General features: G+C 40.9%; 2 protein-coding genes across 5 annotated transcripts in view; one reads left to right on the plus strand and one right to left on the minus strand.

The window, feature by feature from the left end:
• Positions 1-217: 217 nt before the first annotated feature.
• Positions 218-10,864, plus strand: PRICKLE1 (prickle homolog 1 (Drosophila)). The gene is made up of 7 exons (XM_006888186.1): positions 218-409; positions 2,326-2,439; positions 3,010-3,147; positions 3,707-3,910; positions 5,402-5,588; positions 6,308-7,171; positions 9,454-10,864. The coding sequence occupies exons 1-7, from the start codon at positions 278-280 to the stop codon at positions 10,317-10,319; spliced, it is 2,505 nt and encodes an 834-aa protein (XP_006888248.1). The 5' UTR covers positions 218-277; the 3' UTR covers positions 10,320-10,864.
• A 9,114-nt stretch (positions 10,865-19,978) lies between these two features.
• PPHLN1 (periphilin 1) overlaps positions 19,979-21,915 on the minus strand; it is a 134,150-nt gene continuing 132,213 nt past the window's right edge. For all 4 annotated transcript variants that reach the window (XM_006888190.1, XM_006888189.1, XM_006888188.1 and 1 more), the window contains one exon: positions 19,979-20,173. In XM_006888190.1, the coding sequence (XP_006888252.1) occupies positions 19,979-20,173 (195 nt within the window). The remainder of the gene's footprint in view (positions 20,174-21,915) is intronic.

The raw sequence follows: 21,915 nt of genomic DNA on the forward strand, positions 1-21,915 counted from the left end.
TGGCATTTTTCTGGAATAATCAACTGGTAAGGATGCTCTTTCTGAATTGTATAGCCCACCATGTAAAAGTCCATGCTTGTGGAGAGAGGAGTTGGTGACACTGCTAATTTGCTTACTTCACCTGAGCCCAGAAGTGAGTAAATGGACATTCAATAAAAACGAAGGGATAGGAGTACTGTGGCTAGGATTTTAATGTCTCTGCTTTCTCTTATGTCATCCGCAGCGGCCACTGCTTGATGTTCTGTGACTGAGGACCCAGCTGTTGAACTTCATTATTATGCCATTGGAGATGGAGCCCAAAATGAGCAAACTTGCCTTTGGGTGTCAGAGAAGTTCCACGTCCGATGACGACTCTGGCTGTGCGCTGGAGGAGTATGCCTGGGTGCCCCCGGGCCTTCGACCTGAACAGGTAGGAGGAACCTGGGCACTATGTTTTGTATCTGTTTTAGAAAAATGATTCTGCTTTGTGAGGACTTACTTGCCTTTTAGATGAAATTTTTCTATTTCCTTTGTACTCCTGAAGCCAGGAGCCCTGTGATGAGACTGGTCTCGTCCTAATCGGTCGAGTCTTGAGCCCTACATGCATGAGTGATGTGTTTGTGTGGAGAGGAATTTAACCTTTTTAAAACTTAAAAGAACAACCAAAGGGGAGGAAAGGGCAATAATAAAAGAAACTTCCTAGACAGCTTCTCATAGTGCATCAGATCTCCAGAGCTGCACTAAGTAAAGTGCTATGACTTAGAAATCTGACGTTTTGATAACTGTGTATATAAAAGAGTACTGTCACTATATAATGTGGGAAAAAAGTATAGAAAGTTCATTTTGTGTTTCATTTGTATTACTTTTAAGGGAGGATGAGAGCTTATGTCCAGGCCTGTCCTTTTCCCCCCCAAATCCTTGTACTGTAACGGTGAAAATGGTAGGGCATGTTTTGCATTGTCTTTAATGTCTGTTGATTAAGTACAGGCAAAGTCAGAGTTTCAAATAAAAGTTGACAGTTGGGTGTATGATGGTGTCGGTGTTTTGGTGCAGCTTGCACGTGGTGGGAGCTACTTTAGGAATTATTGTTAGCTGTCTGCATAGTGGTCCCCATCTCATGGCAACCAGCCCCCAGCTCAGTGGAAGGAGATGCTTGCCTGATCCTGAGCCATCTGCATGATGGGTGGTAGAAGGCTTTCATGGACTCATTTTCAAAGATAGATCACCAGGCCTTTCTTCCTCGTCTGCTGAAATCTATTCTGCTTCACAGCAGTATGCAGGCCTGCACTGAAAGGTGGATCAGAGGCTGCACACATGGCACGTTGTGATAGTTGAGCCAAAAAGTAATTCTGCCACTGAACCCCTCGCACGCACTGCCTACTCCTCTTTGAGAGTATAGTTCTTTACTTACCTATGTGTACAGGTTCAGTAAATACTTATAACTGCGTGCATAGTTTACATAGCTGACAGAATGGGAGTGAGAAGTCCTGGTATAGCAGTTAGGAAGACAGTTTTGACCAAGTACTTAACTGACTAGGAGAAAAGGCCTGAGGATGGTAGGGTTTGTGTCATACTGAGATACTGAAGCAGACAGGCCTCCAGTTCTTTAATCTTCTAACTTTTTTCCTTCAGTCACTTTCATTTTTTTAGTCCATAGCATTGCCATATTCTTTACAGTGCTCATAAGGGGGATGTGCCTTTAAATACAACAGGAAGAAAACCCTTTTTAAAAAAATTCTCTTTTCAAATTGGACCAAATACAACTGTGCATGGCTCCTCTCCCATTTCCTTGGGGAAGTGGACTAGGGTATTTAGAAAACAACACCCATAGAAGCAAGGAAAGCCGATGCTTGAGAGAACCTGATAAGGGAGAGTTTACAGAGTTTAACAAAACAGCTTTTGTCTCTGTAAAGTGTAAAATTCAGAGAGCCAATTGGCCATGTTTATGGAATGGCTGGGTTTTGGACAGTGCTGCACAGCCTGTGTGGTCATTTCTAGAATCCACCCAGGACACTAGGCTCTTACGTTGGCTGACCCTTTAGAAAACTGGCTGAGGAATAAAAGCATTAAATGTGCATATTTCATGGTGCATAATTTACGATGCCTTTAATTGTCTCTACAGATTACATTCCTGAAGAGCAGTTTCGCAGCTGGGTGCTGGTTATCTGAAGGGTTACAGTGCTGCAGAGTTAGCTCAGCTGGTCTTCTCATTAGTTACAAGGAGCTGAATCCTGTCAGAGGCCAAATCTTTGGACCTAGAAGGAAAAGTCACTTTTTAAAGAGATTGTCTCAGCCCAAGTGCTCTGTTTCTGTATGCTGATGTCATTTTCCACGTCTCTTACCCAGATCCAGCTTTATTTTGCTTGCCTACCAGAGGAAAAGGTTCCTTATGTTAATAGTCCTGGAGAGAAACATCGGATTAAACAGCTTTTGTACCAGTTGCCACCACATGATAATGAGGTAAACTACCAGGAAGAAAGTAAACTTAGAAAAAAGAGATAATGTACAGACATGGAGATGCTGCTCATAAACCACATGGATTAAGACTCTTTCTCTTGCCTTTTTTAGTTAAAATTTGGCTGGAGGATACAGCCTTTCATTAAGGAAAGAGGGTGTTAGTGCCATAAACTTAACACAAGTTGGATTTTATAGTGCTTGCAGCCACCCACCATCATCAGGAGCCCACAAAGTCTTGGGATTTCACTGCCCCTGCAAACAGGGTTCCTGCTTTATGGGAGGGAGGTCTGCAGATGGAGTGGCTGCCTGTAGAATTTCGAGTGGAAGTGTCGTTTACCACGTTCCTACACTTCTGTGGAAAGGTTGCTTTACAGCGGTTTTAATATGTCTGTTGATGAAGATTTAAATGAATCCTTTTTTATTTTTTACAAAACCCAATTATTCCTTCAAAGTGCTATTTCCAGCAGAATTTCCATTTTGCTAGAGAGGCTTCACACTTGGGGAAAGGTGTCTCATTAAAGTCAGGGTTTGGGAGACAGGCCAGCTGAACCTGGTGTCGTCCTCTCTGGGCAGGTGCGGTATTGCCAGTCTTTGAGTGAAGAAGAAAAGAAGGAGTTGCAAGTGTTCAGTGCACAGCGGAAGAAAGAAGCACTTGGAAGAGGAACCATTAAGTTGCTGTCCCGCGCGGTGATGCACGCCATCTGTGAGCAGGTAATGTGTCGGATGGGCAATGCATGACAGTGGCACAAATAGCATTGTGGGTGTGGGACTGGAACAGACATAAGCTTTAAGTCTAAAAAAATGAAAGGCCAGTCTAGTTGCATATTATTATGGATTGATCTCGGTAATGGTCTCAATTGCTGTCATGCTTCTGCCTTTCTATAAAGTAAACTCAGGACAAAAACCTTGTCTTTTGTGGGATCCTGGCCGAGCAGGAGGTGCTAGAATACACCTGGTTATTAAAAGTGCATAATGAAGACATTTACACCCTTATTGGCAGTTCTCAGAGGAGAAAAACATGCTCAGAAAAACAGCTGTTGAATGTGAATCTTAGGAAACTGTGATGCGTCATCATACACCTGAGACATGCGCACTGCAGCCGAGAGCCACAAATAAGGCAGCGTTGAGACATTTCAGCATTAACAGGAGGGGGACAAAACGAAAGTAGTCATGACACATGTGAGATTTAGAGTAAAGTTGGTAAGGCTGAGATAATCTTAACATTTAAGAAGGATTATTTTAACTCTGCATCCCTATTTTTGGTTTTCAGTGTGGGTTGAAGATAAATGGAGGTGAAATTGCTGTGTTTGCCTCTCGCGCCGGCCCTGGCGTGTGCTGGCACCCATCCTGTTTTGTCTGCTTCACGTGTAATGAGCTGCTGGTCGACCTCATCTATTTTTATCAGGATGGAAAAATTCACTGTGGCAGGCACCATGCTGAACTGCTCAAACCACGGTGCTCAGCATGTGACGAGGTAAAAAAGTTCATCTCCTGACACTGGAAAAAATGAACTTTCAGCTAGCCAATATTCCACTGTTCAGATCTAAGCAAAACATAAACATCTCTTGGTTTTGGCCCTATATGTAGATTTTTAAGATAACCCTTGCTCTTTCATTTGATGGAATAATACTTAGCTAATAAAGAAAAGGCAGGTGACTTTGTGCATTGCCACATTTGATGTCTTTAATGCATTGCTAGAGAAAAAAATAAGTTGTAGATCTTGTTTTTATTAAATAAAAAGAACAGAACCCATATTTGTACATGAGCAGAAAAAGATGGAAAGACATATGCAGAGATTTTCTGCATATTCTTCTCCCTGCTTCCCTAATGTCAGTACCTTACACATCATGCACACTTATAAAAATTAAGAAATTAATATTGATATTATATCATTAACTACAGAATGTGATTTTTCCAGTTTTTCTGCTAATCTCCTTTCTATTCCAAGACTCCACTTTGTTTATTCACCATGTCTTCTTCATTCACATTCATTGCCATCGAGTCAGAACTGACTCACAGCTCCAGGAGGTTTTTGGAGGCTGTAAGTTGCATGGAAGGCAATTGCTCATCTTTCTCCATAAGGCTACTGGTGGGTTTGAACTACCCAAAAAGCATTTGGGTTTTGACTAAATCTATAACTGTTAGCAAGTTAATTTGTACGCTGGGCTCTTGGACTAGAAGATTAATGTTTGTGGACAGTTGAGTGGCTAGATTGTGTTAAAAAATACTATTGGGGTTTGCTTTGTGAATTTGTAATTCACTATGGATTAGGCCACCAGCACCCCCTCATGTCTCTTTGTTGTTGTTGTTAATTGCAGTAGAGTCAGAGCTGGCTCATAGCTGGCCGTTCAGGGGGTTTCAGAGATGGTAAATCACATGGGAGGAGATTGCCCATCTTTCTCCCGAGGAGCATCTCATGGATTCAGATTGTGAGCCTTTGGGGTAGCAGCATAACTCCTTACTACTAAGCCACCAGAGCTCCCCTAGGTTTTAGTTTTATACCATTCTTGATTTAAAAAATAAAAATAAAAAGACTCTCTTTGAAACATTTTATAAGCCAAAAATTAAAAATCTGTAATCTAGATATGCTGATAGGTTGGATGAAACACACAGTGCTGGTCATACAATGTACAGCTAAGATTATGTTGAAGCATTCTTTGCCAGGTTATGCTAATTGAGGACTACTGAGTAGTGGCCAAATGAATGTGCTCCGGTGTAGAAATGGGTTTTCTTTTTAAAAGTTTATGTGGGCACTTAGATTCCCTTTTTTGACATTGTCAGTTTCAGCTCTTGGTTTGGAACTAAAGGAAATTAGATTACAGCTTGTGGCCGAATATGAAACAAAGATAGCTGAGGACTCCATGCGTTTAAGAGCTAGTGTGTCTTGTCAGCTGGTCAGAAAACACATGGTTACTAGGCCATCAATAATAGCTCACAGCTATTATTTTCTTTCATGTTTTTAAAGATCATTTTCGCTGATGAGTGCACAGAAGCTGAGGGCCGCCACTGGCACATGAAACACTTCTGCTGCCTCGAGTGTGAGACGGTGCTGGGAGGACAGAGGTACATCATGAAGGATGGCCGCCCATTCTGCTGTGGCTGTTTCGAGTCTCTCTATGCGGAATACTGTGAAACCTGTGGGGAACACATTGGTAAGTGACCACAGCCTTTCTGCTTCCTCACGTAGCTGGTAGTCTATCAGTGATCATCTGTGGTTTTATTTTTTATGTATTTTCTTTTTTCCTGTTGAGATATGATTGATATACATTGAAGTGCCCAGATGGTAAACGTTTCCATTGTTTTTCATTACTTGCAGTAGTTAGGTTTTACTGAGATAGTGGTGGTTTAGTGGAAGAATTCTCTCACCTGCTAGGCAGGAAAACTGGGTGTGATTCCCAGTCAGTGCACTTTATGCACGGTCACTCCCTGTCAGTGGAAGCCAGCATCCCTGCTGTGCCACTGACCAGGCTTCAGCAGTCTCTAGACTGATACAAGCTTCTGAAAATTGGCCAGTGAAAACCCTGCAGGTCGTGATGGTCTACTCCCATTAAGCATGGGGTCACCATGAGCCGGGGAGCGAGCATTCAACAGCAACATGTTTTCGTTAAAGAATTCTAAACCACCCTGAGTTGACTGTGCTGGGACTGTGGACCGTCATATTGTGAGTGACTATGAAAGTTCCATAGTATTGACTTTTCAGTTAAAAAGAAATTTTAGCAAGTAGTCAGACTCACAAATAGGGATTCTTGTGAAGAAGAGGACTTGACAATACCTGTGTTAGTCACCACCCTCATCAATATACAGGATTTTCATCACCCAGAAATTTCCCTCACACCCTTATTCCCCGTCTGTGTTTCTTCCTGAACTACAGGTGTCGATCACGCCCAGATGACCTATGATGGGCAGCACTGGCACGCGACAGAAGCATGCTTTTCTTGTGCCCAGTGTAAAGCCTCTCTGTTGGGATGTCCCTTCCTTCCAAAACAAGGCCAGATTTACTGTTCCAAAACCTGCAGCCTTGGTGAAGATGTCCATGCTTCTGACTCCTCCGACTCGGCTTTCCAGTCAGCTCGCTCGAGGGACTCCAGGAGAAGCGTCCGAATGGGCAAGAGCAGTCGCTCGGCAGATCAGTGCAGGCAGTCCCTGCTCCTGTCCCCTGCCCTCAACTACAAGTTCCCTGGCCTATTGGGCAGTGCGGATGACACCCTTTCTCGGAAATTGGATGATTTGAGTCTTACCAGGCAAGGGGCAAGCTTTGTCAATGAAGAATTTTGGAAAGGCAGGGTAGAGCACGAAACCCCAGAAGACCTCGAAGAATGGGCCGAGCATGAAGATTACATGACCCAGCTTCTCCTCAAGTTTGGTGATAAAAGCCTCTTTCAGCAGCAGTCCAATGAATTGGATATTCGAGCTAGTGAGCACTGGATATCTGATAACATGGTTAAAAATAAGGCTGAGCTAAAGCAAAATAACCAGAGCCTGGCAAGTAAAAAATACCAATCTGATATGTATTGGGCACAGTCCCAGGATGGACTGGGTGATTCTGCTTATGGCAGCCACCCGGGCCCTGCTAGCAGTCGAAGGCTCCAGGAATTGGATCTGGACCACGGGGCTTCGGGATATAATCACGATCAGACGCAGTGGTATGAAGATTCCCTGGAGTGTTTGTCAGACTTGAAGCCAGAACAAAGTGTCCGGGATTCTATGGATTCCTTGGCTTTATCAAATATCACAGGTACGTAATCCAGGGATTATGGAGCATTTGAACAAGGAAGCACTAAAGTGTGTACTGAGAAAATGACAGTTCAGTGCCAATAGGGGTATTACTTAAAACTATAAACCATGGGAAGTAATAGTTTTTTAATTAAAAGTCAGACACATTCAGCCTGCCAAGGATTAGTGCAGGATAAGGCACAGTTTCAACGTGTTGTGCGTAGGGTCACTATGAGTCATTTTGACTCATTGCAGTCAACAAAACCTTATGGGTAAGTACTGACCCTATTTTAAAGAAGAAATCCGATTTTAAAAATTTATTAAAATCAGAGAGCACGGGATTTGAACCCAGGGATGATTTTTCTGCAGGTTATAGAAATAATGCACCTTAGCTATGTTCAGTTGTTGTGGTTGTTGTTATGTTTTTTGATTTTGTTATATGAATTGAAAGATACTGAAATCAGCCTGAACACTTTATAAGCTCATGGCATTCTTCACATATTCTTAAAAATACCTAAATACATTTTCCTTGACTTATAAAATAATTTCACTTGAAGATTTTCAAAGCACATTGATATCAGTTATCCAGAGTTTATCTTAAAATCCCTGACCTGTATAGAATGGATGATACTCCATCTTATAAATGAGGAAATTTGAATTACCAGGTCAACCTGTCCAACCTTACAGAGTTTTAGAGATAAGATAGGACCTAGAACCTAGCTTTGCTGGATCTCATTTGTGATAAGTCTTTGGATACAGAGATGTTGCTGTTAACAAGGCTAGTCTTGTGGTCTAAATAATGAGATCCTATGCCCTCAAAGTTTGTTAATTATACATAGACAGGCTTAGAGGCTGCCCACTACCAAAAAGAGCCTTCTGCTAGATGCTGCTGTTCAAGGAGAAGACAAAAGCTACCTTCCCAGCTTCTAAGGATTTCTCAGTAGAGATAAGTCACTCAAATTAAGTTATTTTAATATCTCTTTGCGCAAGCCACTATGTTAGATACCTTACTTAACAGGTGATACTAATACAAGACATAATTTGGCATACAGTTTTTTGGGTGGGGTTGGGGGTTTTTAAAAAATTTTTCTTTTTTTAAAGTATTTGTGCGTGTGTGTGTGTGTGTGTACCATCAAATCAGATCTGACAGGTACAGGAGGAGATTGTTCTTCCTTCTCCAGCAGAGCATATGGTGGCTTCAAACAACGCACCTCAGGGATTGTAGTGCAGCTTTTTGCCACTAGGCCACCTGAGCTCGCCTTGGTATACATTTTAAGTTTCTTTATAATGAATACACTGAAAACCAGACTCCTTTTAGAATACACTATAACTTCTTCACAGCTCTCCCTTTATTGAGCTTTATTTTATTGAGATAAACTCATTTACCTGGATCCTGGTATAAGCAAAGGAAAAACATTTAGCACTTAGGAGAACAATTTTAAAGATAAAATTAATCTAGTAGTGGTATATATTGTGGGTTGAAAGGGGAGAGTACTAGATGAAGGGAAGCCAGTATAATGTTGTGTCAGGTTTTGTGAACTACTTTTCATAAAGGGCCACATAGGGAGCCATGCTGTTGAACCTATTCAGCTCTGCTGCTGTCACAACCAACTCATAACACATGGGTATGGCTGTGTTCTAATAAAACTTTATGCAAAACTAACTTCAGGCTGGATTTGGACCTAGAGTATGCTTTCCTAGCCGTTGGTTTAGGTAGAAGATGAAGAGGACTTGACTATAAATGGTGACTGGACTGAAAAATAAAACAGGACAGGGCAATGTGAGAGATGTCCAAATGACAGTGCAGCGTTAATAGATGGAGGGGCAAAGCTTCTCCACCTCATGTTAATAAAGGGACTGAGATCTGGGGGATAGGGAGTTGGCACTGCTAACCCAACAGCGATGGTTTGAATCCACCAACTGCTCTACAGGAGAAAGGCAGGCTGCCTCTGAAAACTCACTGAAGGGTCAGTTGTGAGATGGTTGTGACTCAGTGGCAATGAGTTTATAGTGTATTTTTCCTCCTAGAAAGAGCTTTAAAATGTTACTGCTCAACCATGCTATCCCAACCTTCAGTTCCTAGATAGCTGGTCGAATAAAAGAGGTTGTGCCCCTTGTACTGATATTAAAATTCTGTTAGTGTATTTGCACAGTAGTTTCCCCTCGAGAGTATTCATCAGATTCTAGAAGTCTGGGAATTACTTTCTTTGGGAAGCTTCCTTTTTTCAGTAGTCTGTTGTGATCACTGTTAGACTACAAACATACCAGGATTGAGAATCACATCTTTCCTGTCTTCTCTTCTAGGGGCGTCAGTGGATGGGGAAAGTAAGCCACGGCCATCACTATACTCTCTGCAAAACTTTGAAGAAATGGAAACTGAAGATTGTGAAAAAATGAGCAATATGGGAACTTTGAACTCATCAATGCTACACAGGAGTGCAGAATCCTTGAAGAGTCTCAGTTCAGAGCTGTGTCCAGAAAAAATCATGCCTGAAGAGAAACCAGTGCACCTGCCAGTACTGAGAAGATCCAAGTCCCAGTCTAGACCCCAGCAGGTCAAGTTCTCGGATGACGTCATTGACAACGGAAACTATGACAACATCGAGATCCGCCAGCCTCCCATGAGCGAAAGGACTCGCAGGCGGGTCTACCATTTTGAAGAGAGGGGATCCAGGCCTCACCACCACCATCGCCGCAGGAGAAGTAGAAAGTCTCGCTCAGACAATGCCCTGAATCTTGTTACGGAAAGGAAATTCTCCCCTAAGGACAGACTGCTGCGGCTTTACACCCCAGATAATTACGAGAAATTTATACAGAATCAAAGCGCCCGGGAGATCCAGGCATCCCTCCAGAATGCTGACCTTTATGGACAGTACGCCCATGCCACTTCCGACTATGCACTTCAGAACCCAGGGTTGAACAGGTTTCTAGGACTCTACGGTGACGACGACGACTCCTGGTGTTCCTCCTCCTCCTCCTCTTCCGATTCAGAAGAAGAAGGCTACTTTCTCGGACAGCCCATCCCTCAGCCACGGCCGCAGAGATACGCCTACTATACAGATGACCTTTCCAGTCCACCGTCTGCACTCCCCACCCCTCAGTTTGGTCAGAGGACAACAAAATCCAAGAAGAAAAAGGGACACAAGGGCAAAAACTGTATTATCTCCTAAAACTAGTAGCTGTTCCAGTGTAGCCAGTAACCATCTGAGTCATAACCTTTTTTCCTTCCATAGGAGAGTTGCTAAAGTAGTTTGAAGTGCTTTCTTTGCCCTTGTAAATGAGAACCCGACTGCTGTTTACAGTGTCAGATTATCGCTTGGAAGGTGCGCTTTCTCCAGCTTGCCCTCCTTGGATGTTGCCAGGTGTACGTGGCATCTTGTACTGTTTGGGGTACATTACAGTTTTATATAGCTGCTTCGGTCTCCACTCCTCAGGAGAATATACTTAAGAAACTGTGGCAGGGTGAATGAATGAGGGCGTTGATCCTAGAAGACAGAGAACTCCAGCCACCTTTGTAAAGCAGTAGTGTTTGTCATTGCGCTTCGTCGAGTTGGCGTGGGTCCCGATGGCTCTGTCTTGTGAGGCATGCACATAGTTACACTGACCTAGCTAACACTGTGCATCAGGTTGTGCCAGGCCAACTTCTCCCCTGTCCGCCCTCGTTAGCCAGCTCCAAAATACTCCCCCTGAGGAGTCCTGGCTCCAGCTACACATTAAAAAAAAACACAAAAAAACAAAATTGCTATTTATAATGTAGTATTTCATAGACTTAAGTGTATTCCTAATTTAACGGTGCAAATATTAGTGTACATACTGTACAGTTGAGATTTTAAAGCTGTTATTTTTATATCCCTGAATTGCAAGCCGTTTGTTATACTGCAGTACTAGATTTGTTAGGGACCCAGAAACCGCATTTATGGATGAAACGATTGCTTGTATTTTAGCCAGGGTTTATAAACTTAAGACGGTCAAATTTATATTGCCTAGTGATGGAAAGTTCAGTTTTTTGGTTTGTTTTCAATACTAAAAAGGCTCTGTATGCATGGTGGGGCTATGTAAATATTCTTTAAAACTATGGCCCTGTTAATCTTACAAGTGTTATTTATGGGTCAAGAAATGTAAACTGTATAGATGTAAAAACAAAACAAAAAAAAATCCCCCACATGTACCCCTGGAATATATGGTTAAAACAAGTATAAACTGTTTGGGTGAATGGTTTTTCTCTCCCTTTGGGGCTAGGGGTACCTTTTCCCTTTGTACAAGGTGGTGATTATCTCCTGGCAGAAGGGAAGAGCCGAGAAATTCAAGTATCTGCTCCTTGTAGCCGAGGTACTTTGTAGATGCATTATGTGGGGAAAGGTATTCTTTTTAATCTCTCCCAGCTAATTTGCTGGCCTTTTATAGCAATCTGGAAAATTGACTCTTCTGGTTGTTTTTCTTTTAAAACCTTTAAATTAAAAGATGCTGTGCCATTGCTTTTCACTATTAAATACAAGGTTCTAAGATCAAGGAAAAACTGTTAGATTTGAACTGATGAGTTTATATTTTGATATGTGCCATTCTTGCACATCATGTTTCAGTACTAACTAAAGGTCCTAGTGACATATCGGGACCTCTAGGGAGGTATTTAAATAAACGCTTAACAAATAAAAATAAACTACATTCCTGAATACAGGTCTCTGCAGATACATGCAGGTAACTTCCATTTGCTGTCTATATATGATTTTTTCACAGTGCCCAGTTGCTATCACTAGCCAACTATCATTTGACTCTTGGGTCAAATATCTACATCTCGACAAGTAGGTAGGACATAAAACCCCCCAAACCAAACACTTTGTTGTCAAATGGATTCTAACTGACAGCAACTGCAGGACAGAGGACAGAGTAGAATGTCCCTATCGGGTTTCCAAGGCTTTAAGCAGTCTTGGCTGCCACATCCTCCTCCCCTGGAGTAGGTGGGAGAGCCAAACTGCAGACCTTTAAGTTAGCAGGAAACACTTAACCACTGTGCCACCAGGATTTCTTAGGTATGACTAAAATAAAATTCACTACTGTTTGATTAATTTCGACTCAAAGCCACCTTTTAGAACAGAGTCTTAACTGCTTCCTCGAGTTTCCAAAGCTGTCAGTCTTTATGGAAGCCGATTGCAACATCCTTCTCCCTCACAAACAGGACATACCTGGTGTCACTGAGGCAGCTCCAAAGCATAGTGACCTGCATATAATAGAATGAAAGGCAGCACCACCCAATCTTGGGTCGTCCTAACACTGTGGCTGTGTGAGCTTCCGGTGGAAGCCATGGTGTTATTTCCTCTTGTTGAGGGTGTTCGTTTCATTGACCTTTCCTTTAGAAATGGCACTGTCTTTTTCCAGGAACTTTTCCTTCTTAACATGTCCAAAGTTTGTGAGATGAAGTACGGCCCTCCTGGCTGCATTTCTTTAAATTCTTTTGGCAATTCATGTTCTTCACAAGCAACCCAAGTTCTATGCACCAGCTGTCAGGGTGACCCTATGTGTGTGTGAGTAGGATTTTCAATGGCTGAGTTTTCAGAAACTGCACTGCTTTTGAGGGGCCTCCCACGTTGCCTTTATCCACCAGTCACATCACGGTAACCATTTGCACCACCTAGAGATGCTATAGCACTTCAGACCAAGGCAAATTTGTTCATACTTCACCCAGAGCAAGGAAAAAGCTGTTAGCCCTTAGGATGGATCAGTTCTAGTAATTTAGTACAGAAGCCAGTAGGTTAGCAAACCTAAAAAGAGTAAGGCTTTGTATCTGTTCTACAGTCCTCTTTAGAAGAGCATCAGTGGTGAAAAAGTTCTGCACTCAATGATATCATTAGGTCTAGTGCATTTAAAAACATCAGCAACAAAAAGGCAATACATGCACATGGGGAATTGATCAAACAAAACAAAAGGTGAGAATGAAACTTCTCCTCTCCAATTTTAATCCCTGATCCTTGTTTCCTTCCTCAGAAGAAACTCCATTACCCATTTCTATTAAATTGTCCAGAAGATGTTGAAAACCTAGTAGAGAAATGTATTTCTTCTGAAAATAGTTAAACTATGATTTGCTTTTTAAAATCTATTTTGAAATACATATAGATTCCACAGTACAGGCCTACCTCATAGGTAGGTGCACATAGGTCTAACTTGCTTTGCATAATATTCCACTGGACATACTCTTAATTTAACCACTCAATGTGACTTCTTTTTATCCTACACTGGTGCATAGCATATCAATGACAAGAACAAAGATGTTTTAAATTGTGATAAATGTGTCAGTTTCTTCCAAAACTTCTGCTGCTTTCTATGTAAATTAGTAATTTGTTACGTTAAACTTTATGTATTAGCAAGCTCTTATTGTGAAAACCATTTCAGACCCTTGCTGAAAATCACAGGCATCCTTTTGTAAGACTTGAGCAGCGTGTTGCTTGGTGTTAGGTATAAATTGCAGGTACTACTCTTCATGGTTTTCAAGTCACTCAGAAATGCTTTCACTTCTTGAAGCAATTACCCAGGCCATCTTTTCCTTTTCTTACATAAGGGTTATACAGATTGTCAGAGATGTAAGGAAATGAAAAAATGTTTATTTACAATTACAAAACCTTCGCACTTTCAGTTTCTGGTTTTAAGTAATAGAGATGACTAGCCCTAAAAAGGAAAACAACTGCCTCACAGGTGTTATGCATTAGCCCAGAAAATAAAGGAGCTGCCAGAAGGTTTTAATAGATTTAGTTAGCAAGAGTTAAAGGTATCTAGTCAGTAACAATCTACGTTATGCAGATGACACAACCCTGCTTGCTTAAACTGAGGAGGACCTGAAGCACTTACTGCAGAGGGTCAAGGACTGCAGCCTCCAATATGGACTGAGGCTCAATGTCAAGAAGACAAAGATTCTCACCACTGGACCAATTGGCAGCTTCAGGATGGATGGTGAAGAGATTGAGAGTGTTCACAGCTTTAGTTTGCTTGGCTCCACAGCCAACATTCTTAGTACCAGTTGCCAGGAAATTAAAAGACATTGTGATGGGAAAGTCCGCTGTTAAGGGAGTTTTCCAAAGTTCTGAAGAGCAACAGTGTCTCTCTGGAGACTAAAGTGCATCTGACATAGGTCATGGTCTTTGCAATCACTTGTTATGCATCAGAGAGTTGGACAATGACTAGGGAGGATAGGAGAATTGATGCCTTTGAGCTGTGGTGCTGGAGAAGAGTATTAAGGGTACCATGGACTGCTAGGAAAAGATTCATCCTGGAGAGGGTTAAACTAGGCTGCTCCTTGGAGGCAAGGATTCTGAGGCTTCGTCTAACATACTTTGGACATGTTGTAAGGAGGGACCAGTCCTTGGAGAGGGAAATCATGCTTGGGAGGGTGGACAGACAGCACAGGAGGGGAAGGCCCTCTCAGTGACTGGGGTAATCGGGATGGGAATGTCAGAGACAATGTGACTGGCACAGGACAAAGAAGAGTATAGGGCTGTTGTACACATGGTCGCTATGAGTCGCAAGTGACTCGACACATAACAAGTCAGTAACAAAACTCTAAAATGTCTGATCTCAACATGGGTGAAAATGCATTTTCCTTGGTTCAGACCATATAACCTCCAGTTCAGCCAGGCAATGAGCATTCTGCTGGGGAACCTGATAAAGCTGTCAGCTCTTTAATGCACATGAAGATTCACTATACACTGTTCCCCACACTCTACTTTGTTTCCAAAGTTTTAAGTACTAGAAGTGAAAGGAGCAATCACTTGCTGTCTACTTGCTGTCTAACCTTTCTTCTTCGTATAGGTAACAATCATTCATGCATCTGATAAGGGTGATAGAGTTGGAATGGGTATTTGAGTCTGCCAGACTCTATGTGGCATATATCCTTGCCCAGCTTGGATCCTGGGTGACAGGACCAAAATCTTTAATATTGGATTAAATGTTGGATGTACTGACTGGGAACTATTTCAAGAATGTCCAGAGAATACACATTAACATCTTGCAGGCATACTCAAGAGCTCTGGTGATGCTGAGATTAAGCCATCTGGCTGCTAACCAAAAGGTCAGTTCAAACCCACCACCCACTCTACCAGAGAAGGATGAGGCAGTTTGCTTCAAGCTGTGGGCAGTTCAGCTTTGTCTTACAGTGTTGCCGGACTCAGATTTTTCAAAGCCAGGAGTTTGACCTTTTATAAATTTTCCCACCTTTTAAATGCTAGCAACTAATTCACTCAGATAAAATAAGCCTGTCGTCAACAAGTCTTCAACCCCTATGTGCACTGAGAATCCTGGAAGCTAATGCTCCTAGTCCTTAAGAACTATCTAATATTGGGAGGGGGGGTGCACAACTAATTACTGTTTGTATAAATAAAGTGGCCTTTTATGGATGCACAAGAAATAATAATCACAAAAAAACCCCTCCACTCAGAGCTTCATTATCAATTCAATGGTAGCAACACAATTAAGATCAAATTCTTTCTAATTAGTCAAATGAGAAAATCCCTAATTGCTTAGCTAGATGCTACAGCCATTCACAGAAGGCATGTGTCCTGTATGACCACATGGGTTTTCTGCAAACAGGGAAGCACATCAGGAGGGCTTCCAGGTAATCCAGGTCCAGGGGAGAGCAGACATCTCAGGTCACGTTTTGCCAGGGTCACTGCGTCATGTGCTCATTCCCAGGTAATGTTAATGGCTCTCAAAATAGGCTGGGAAGGAAATGTAGAGAAAAGGCAAGATACTACCGGGTATATGCAGACTTGGTCACAGAATCAAAGTTGGTTTTGTGTCTGAACATAGCCAGCTAGTGAGTATTCTCATTTTAGGCATCAACTTTAGCCTCAACTTTCCTTTCTGCAAAAGCAACTTTATATTTCTGCTGCTGTACAGATAAGCACAAGATGCTATTGTGCCAGCATCAGAAGTAACTTGCAACACATTCTACAAGCATCTGGTTCCAGAAAATGTATTACTAACAGTAATATGAAGCCAGTTCTATTAAATAGCAGTAATTTTGTGGTTTTAGATCACTAAGCCAAGCAGGTGGCATTGGAAAAGACAATTTCTGATTTAAAATCCACCAACAGTCAGGAGAGCAGGAAACATCCTACACTGGGCAAGTCTGCAGTCAGGGACCTCTCCAAATAATTGAGGAGCTATGATGTTAGTTTGAGGACTAAGGTGCTCCTTATTCATGGTCTTTTCAATCACTTGCTGAGGGCCATACCCTGAATAAGAATGACAGAGGAAGAATTGAAGACTTTGAACTGTGGCATTGGAGAAGAGTACTATCCAATAGTCAGTACTACCAAAAGAACAAACAGATATGTCTTGGAGATGGTGCAGCCAGATTGCTCCTTGGAGGCAAAGATGATTAAACTTGGCGCATGTTGCAAGGAGAGTCGACTCCCTAGAGAAGGGCTCAAGTGTGTCAGAGGCTGTGAGAACAACACAAGATAGGACAGAGTTCAGAGCTGTTGTTCACAGGGCCACTGTAAGTCATACTCAACAATACCTAACAGCAGCAAAAACAACAGCACAGCAGACATTATTGTTTCATTCAAGATGGCCAATGTTGGCCCATTTCAGCCATTCTCTTCTCAATTGCTTGATATGCATCTGAAAGTTGGCCTAAAGACTGGTCTCTCCTGACAACTGGCCCAAAATATGTGCAACAGAGTTTCAAAATCCTTGCTCCAAGGAGCAACCTGGTTTCACCCTTTACAGGACAGATCTGTTCTCTTGGCAGTCCATGGAATGGTTCAATACGCTCCTCTAGCACCACAACTCAAAGGCATCAATTCTTCCTTTGTTATTCTTAGTCACTGTCCAGCTCTCAAATGCACAGAAAGTAACTGAGAAGACCCCAGCCTTGATCAGGTGCACCTGAGTCTATAGACTGACATCCTTGTTCTTTGTGTTGATTGTGGATCTGAGTAAACTGAAATAATTAACAATCTCAATCTCTTCTCCACCTATCATGATGGTAACAATTGGCCCAGTGGTAAGAATCTTTGTTTTCTTGGTGACTAGAAGCCTGAGCGGGAGATGAAGAGGGGTGCTGGTGAGGCACAGACACAGGACTACAACACACATGCCAACATGGGGTACCAACAATGAATCTATCAGTTTTATAATAGGGATCTTTCATATACCTTTTTGGCTAAAATGCTTATCTGTCAAATATACCAAATGTGAGCACCCAAATTCAGACAGACTAGGATGAAGGACTGGCCATCTACTTCCGAAAAAACAGGCCTTTGAAACCTTATGAACAACAGAAATAACATTAGACTTCAGAGATTAAGATCCTCTAAATCACCAGTTTGTTTTTTGTGGTGGGTTTGTTTTGTTTTTGTTTGTTTTTTACTACACAGTTAATTCTGCCTCGTGGCAACTTTTCATCAGTTTCCTAGCCCAGAAATCTTAAGTGAAGGAGAGTGCCCCATCTTCCTCCCACTGAGGTTCACAATGCCATCCTGTCCATGACCCGGCTGAACATTTAACTTACTATGTTCCTTGACAAACTTTCTCAGTGTTTCTTAATTCTCACCCTTCCTTGTGTCTTGCTGCTGAGTAGGCGAACTGAATACTAAAACGTACTCCGACAATAAAGTAGTGATGTATATATATTGACAAAACATAAAACATAGTAAGCCTGCTGAAATAAGAGAAAAGACAATCTGATTACTTAAATCTGCTTGTTTTATTTTGCACTTTTAACAGTCACAAAAAGCTTCACAATATTGGCTTACCCCTGTTGATCATCAAGGCTTTATGGAACAACAATGAAAATCAACTAGGGAGACTGTGCAAAGCAACAGATAATTTACAAACAAATTCCTAGAATCAAGAACATTTTGCAAAATAAGCACTCTGGAATGCAACAGAACTTATCTATGCTAAATTAAGACTTTAAAACAAAACAAATTTAACACTGACAGGACTACAAACATATAGCTTTACATACTGAATATACCTTGCAGGACGTGTAAAGAAGAAATGCTCTGTTGACTCTATATTTAAACACGTATGATATTAGCAGGACTTTTCTATTGCATTTCAGAAAATTTAACAACTCCTTTTTCTCTTTAAAAGAATTTCAAATTTTATTTTGAAAATTGTGACTTCTTGACTAAGGGAAAAAATCATGTAATTAGTATATTTTAAGAGAAACGTGTGGGGGTTACATAGGAAGAATAGTATTTTATTAGTCTTTTTCTAAAGTATGTAACAGACTGTTCCTATGAGGTAAGAATATCAGAGATGACATATAGGATATGATTTAGTCTTCTGCTTTATATAAGTTAGATAAATGCAACATCTAAATAGAAAAAAATTAAAAATCAAGGTGGTCTAATTAAAGGTAGAAACTTTAAAAAAATATACTTGTCCTCCTCAGTTTTTAAATTTGTGGAATGGCTGAAAAAGAACCATCCATTACAGGGCTGTTAAGATTATGTATACTGCTATTTATACTTTTAATATAATGCCCCCCCCTACTCTGGGGTAGCTACTATCAAATAGAGAACACTAAAATTAACATTAGAATTCAAGTGCAGAGAGAATGAAAATGGAAAGAGGATGGGAGGATAATGAAATTAGGTAATAACAGCAAACATGATTTTTAAGGTTTTCTCATTAACTGATGCCATAAAATTATATATTTCGGCTAAGTACCACTGCCCTGCTGGAAGTGATTAGGAAATTAGTGGAATATCCTAATCTTCCCAATGAGATTCTTAACTAACCCGTGATTTGGACAGCTCACTCATGAAGTACTTTTTACATAGAGTGCTGGTCAAGGGATAAACTACCTCAGGTTTATTGCCTCTTCTGCTTTGTTACTTTCAAGAACAATTTTGTTTTTTTTAAAGAACAATTTTTAAGGGCTAAGGACCTCTAAAAAGAGCAGCAGAATAAAGGGAATTCATTGGACTATAAGCCGACGAGGAAACAACTTACTAATGCTTTAATCTTGGATGACCATATTATCAATTATGTTATTTTTTTCAGAGGAATATGGACTTGTAGAAAAAAGAATACTCTCAGTCTGTAAATTTTTCTTTCTCAATTAAGTTTTCCTAAAAACCTAAACCTCATCTTTTACCTCAAATTAAACTTGTATATAATATTAAGTGGGCTCACACCTTAGTGAGCATTATCAGCAAGACATGGGGTAAATTTAGTGGTGGTGGGAGATTCTATAATGACATGTCTTTGACAGATTTAAATGCTCTCATTGTAACACTCTTTGAGAATCCTAAAAGTAAATCTTTTCTGAGATAACAAAATCTTTATTTGGACCGTATATATTAACATTAAAAGCTGCAACACTTAAGCAAGCAATCAATAAAATCAGAATTCTAACATTTTCACATGGTAATGTTTACTATGAAATTAAAAAAAAATAAAAATAAAAATAAAAAACCCAATCCAAAAGTAACTACTGATGTTTAAGTGGAATGATCTCTAAGTCACATACCTGTGACCAATCATGTACTTGTGAAAGATTATAGGACATGAGTGAGTATACAGAAAACTGTTTTCCAGGACTGCTTTTTCCAAAGTTAAGAAATTAAATGACACATCATTTTTATTTTTATTTTTTTTGGAGGGGGGAAGACAGATTAAGAGGCTCTACATGTAGATTTTTTTAAATCTCATTAAAATATCTTAAGCTATTTTAGATGTTTATTTGGTAGTAGAAATGTAGTCAACTATCATAAAGCATTTCTCTTCATCACAAAAACTCCATATATTAAGGATTTATGTAACCAAGAAGAGAGGGATGGGAAAAAATTTTGGAAATATTCTCTTGCCTGAGGCAAGAAATCTTCTAAAAAGGCTCTCCAAATTCTTGACTAGAAGTGTCATATTCTGCAATGAAATGCTTGAGTTCTTCAACACACCGCTCACCTATTTCATGTAAATTCTGCCTCAAGGCAAACTGTATAGACTTTTCTAATGAAGGATCTTTCTCAATCAGCATTTTCACCACCATCCCGAACGTTTCACAGTCTTGTCGGTAAACCTGGAAATGTGAAATACATTCTGGTTAACTAAGAGTGAAAATCATCAGCCAAACACCTACTTAGCTAACTGCTGACTTATGATGCTGACGTCTATAAAGAAGATACAATGCAGCCAAATCTCTCTCTTCAACTACAGGCCACTCTTGTCAGAGGACATTATGAAATCTGTTCTCTTTTGAGATTTGGCATACTTCGTAGGGAGGTGTGCTGCTAGCACACACAAAGACCACAATTCTTTGGCAGTTCAAATCTACCAGTGCCTTCGTGGGAGAAAGATGAGCAAACTCCTCCCACTGACATTTACAGCCTCTAAACCTAGTGGAAGGTCTGCTATCAATCAGTTTTGACTCAATGGCAATCAATAAATATGGAAACATTCATATACCACATAACTGACTACAGAAGGATTGGTATGCCATTTGTCAGCATCAGGCAATCTCTTAAAAGGACTGCAGGCCAGAGGCAAGAAGAATGAAGAAAGAAAAAAAAAATGATGGCATGGGAAACCACATCAATGGCTGTGTTGCATTTATTTGTTTGAAAAGAAAAAACGAAAAAATCTGAGTCCTGTTTGACAGATGAAGTTATCTACCTGGGAAGAGAGAGAGAGAGTCAAGTTTATAAATAGCTAGCCATGACAAAAGCAACAAAAGGAGTCCTAGTGGAACAGTGGGTAAAGTACTTGAATGCCAACTAAATGTAAGTGGTCCATGCCCACTAGGCAGCTGCTCTTTGGAAGAAAGATGTGGCGGCTTGAAATCTGAATAAGGGAACTAGTCTAGTGTGTAGGACCACTTTATGTTGGAAATTATTCAGAAGCAATGATTTTTTTTTCTTTTTCAAATGCCACTTAGGTAGAGTTAAGACAAACAATGCCTCTATCTTCTTTGAGTTTTTTAAATAAAATTTTTAAATTGTATTGGTTTACTTTCAAATCAATATACATTGTTTTTCACACCAGATCTTTCCCATTTCCTTTACCAACCCTGACCCCTCCACCCTTAAAGTTATATGACCCTATAATTAACTATCGTCATCACCACTCTGCTCCCTCTCTCCTCCCTTTGGATCCTCACACATTCTACAAGAGAGTATTGATTCTTATAGGACTGAGTTAGTTCACTTAGTTAGCATAATGTTCCCCAGTCCTTCCCGAGTTAGGTAGTGATTTACGAGATCATTGCTCCTGCATGCTGTGTAGTATTCCATCATATGAATATACCATAATATCTCAATCCATTCAATTATGGCTGTTTCCATGTTCCTAAAATGGCAAATAACGCTGCTATGAACATTAGTGTACAAGTCTCTATGACTCAATTCTCATTTTTCTCAGGGTATATTCCAAGCAATGGAACAGCTGGGTCATAAAGAACTTCTGTCCAGCTTTCTGAGGAAATGCGAAACTGCCTTCCAGAGAGGTTGTACCATTTTACAATCCCACCAACACTCTAAAAATTTTAGAGTTCCTATCTTGCCACATCCTCTCCAGCATTTAGTGCTTGCTGTCCTGTTAAACTGTGCCACTTCTACTGGAGTGAGATGGTATCTCATTGTGGGGGTTTTTTTTTGTTTTTTGTTTTTGTTTTTGTTTTTTTCATCTGCCAGTGATTTTGAGCATTTCTTTATGTGTCTGTTGGCCATCAAAACTCCTTACTCCAGCGCGAGGGCGACGCAGCGCGAGGGCGACGCAGCGCGAGGGCGACGCAGCGCGAGGGCGACGCAGCGCGAGGGCGACGCA

This window comes from Elephantulus edwardii, unplaced genomic scaffold (assembly GCF_000299155.1).
Source record: "Elephantulus edwardii isolate Elephantulus edwardi_28Jun2011 unplaced genomic scaffold, EleEdw1.0 scaffold00065, whole genome shotgun sequence".
NCBI classification, from domain to species: domain Eukaryota; kingdom Metazoa; phylum Chordata; class Mammalia; order Macroscelidea; family Macroscelididae; genus Elephantulus; species Elephantulus edwardii.

What these genes read in the sequence shown, in the direction of transcription:
- PRICKLE1 (XM_006888186.1), top strand. Translation starts at nt 278, where the DNA reads ATGCCATTGGAGATGGAGCCCAAAATGAGCAAACTTGCCTTTGGGTGT. An exon ending in CGGGCCTTCGACCTGAACAG is followed by an intron (nt 410 to 2,325) that starts GTAGGAGGAACC and finishes TCTCTTACCCAG; the next exon opens with ATCCAGCTTTATTTTGCTTG. An exon ending in AACCTGTGGGGAACACATTG is followed by an intron (nt 5,589 to 6,307) that starts GTAAGTGACCAC and finishes CCTGAACTACAG; the next exon opens with GTGTCGATCACGCCCAGATG.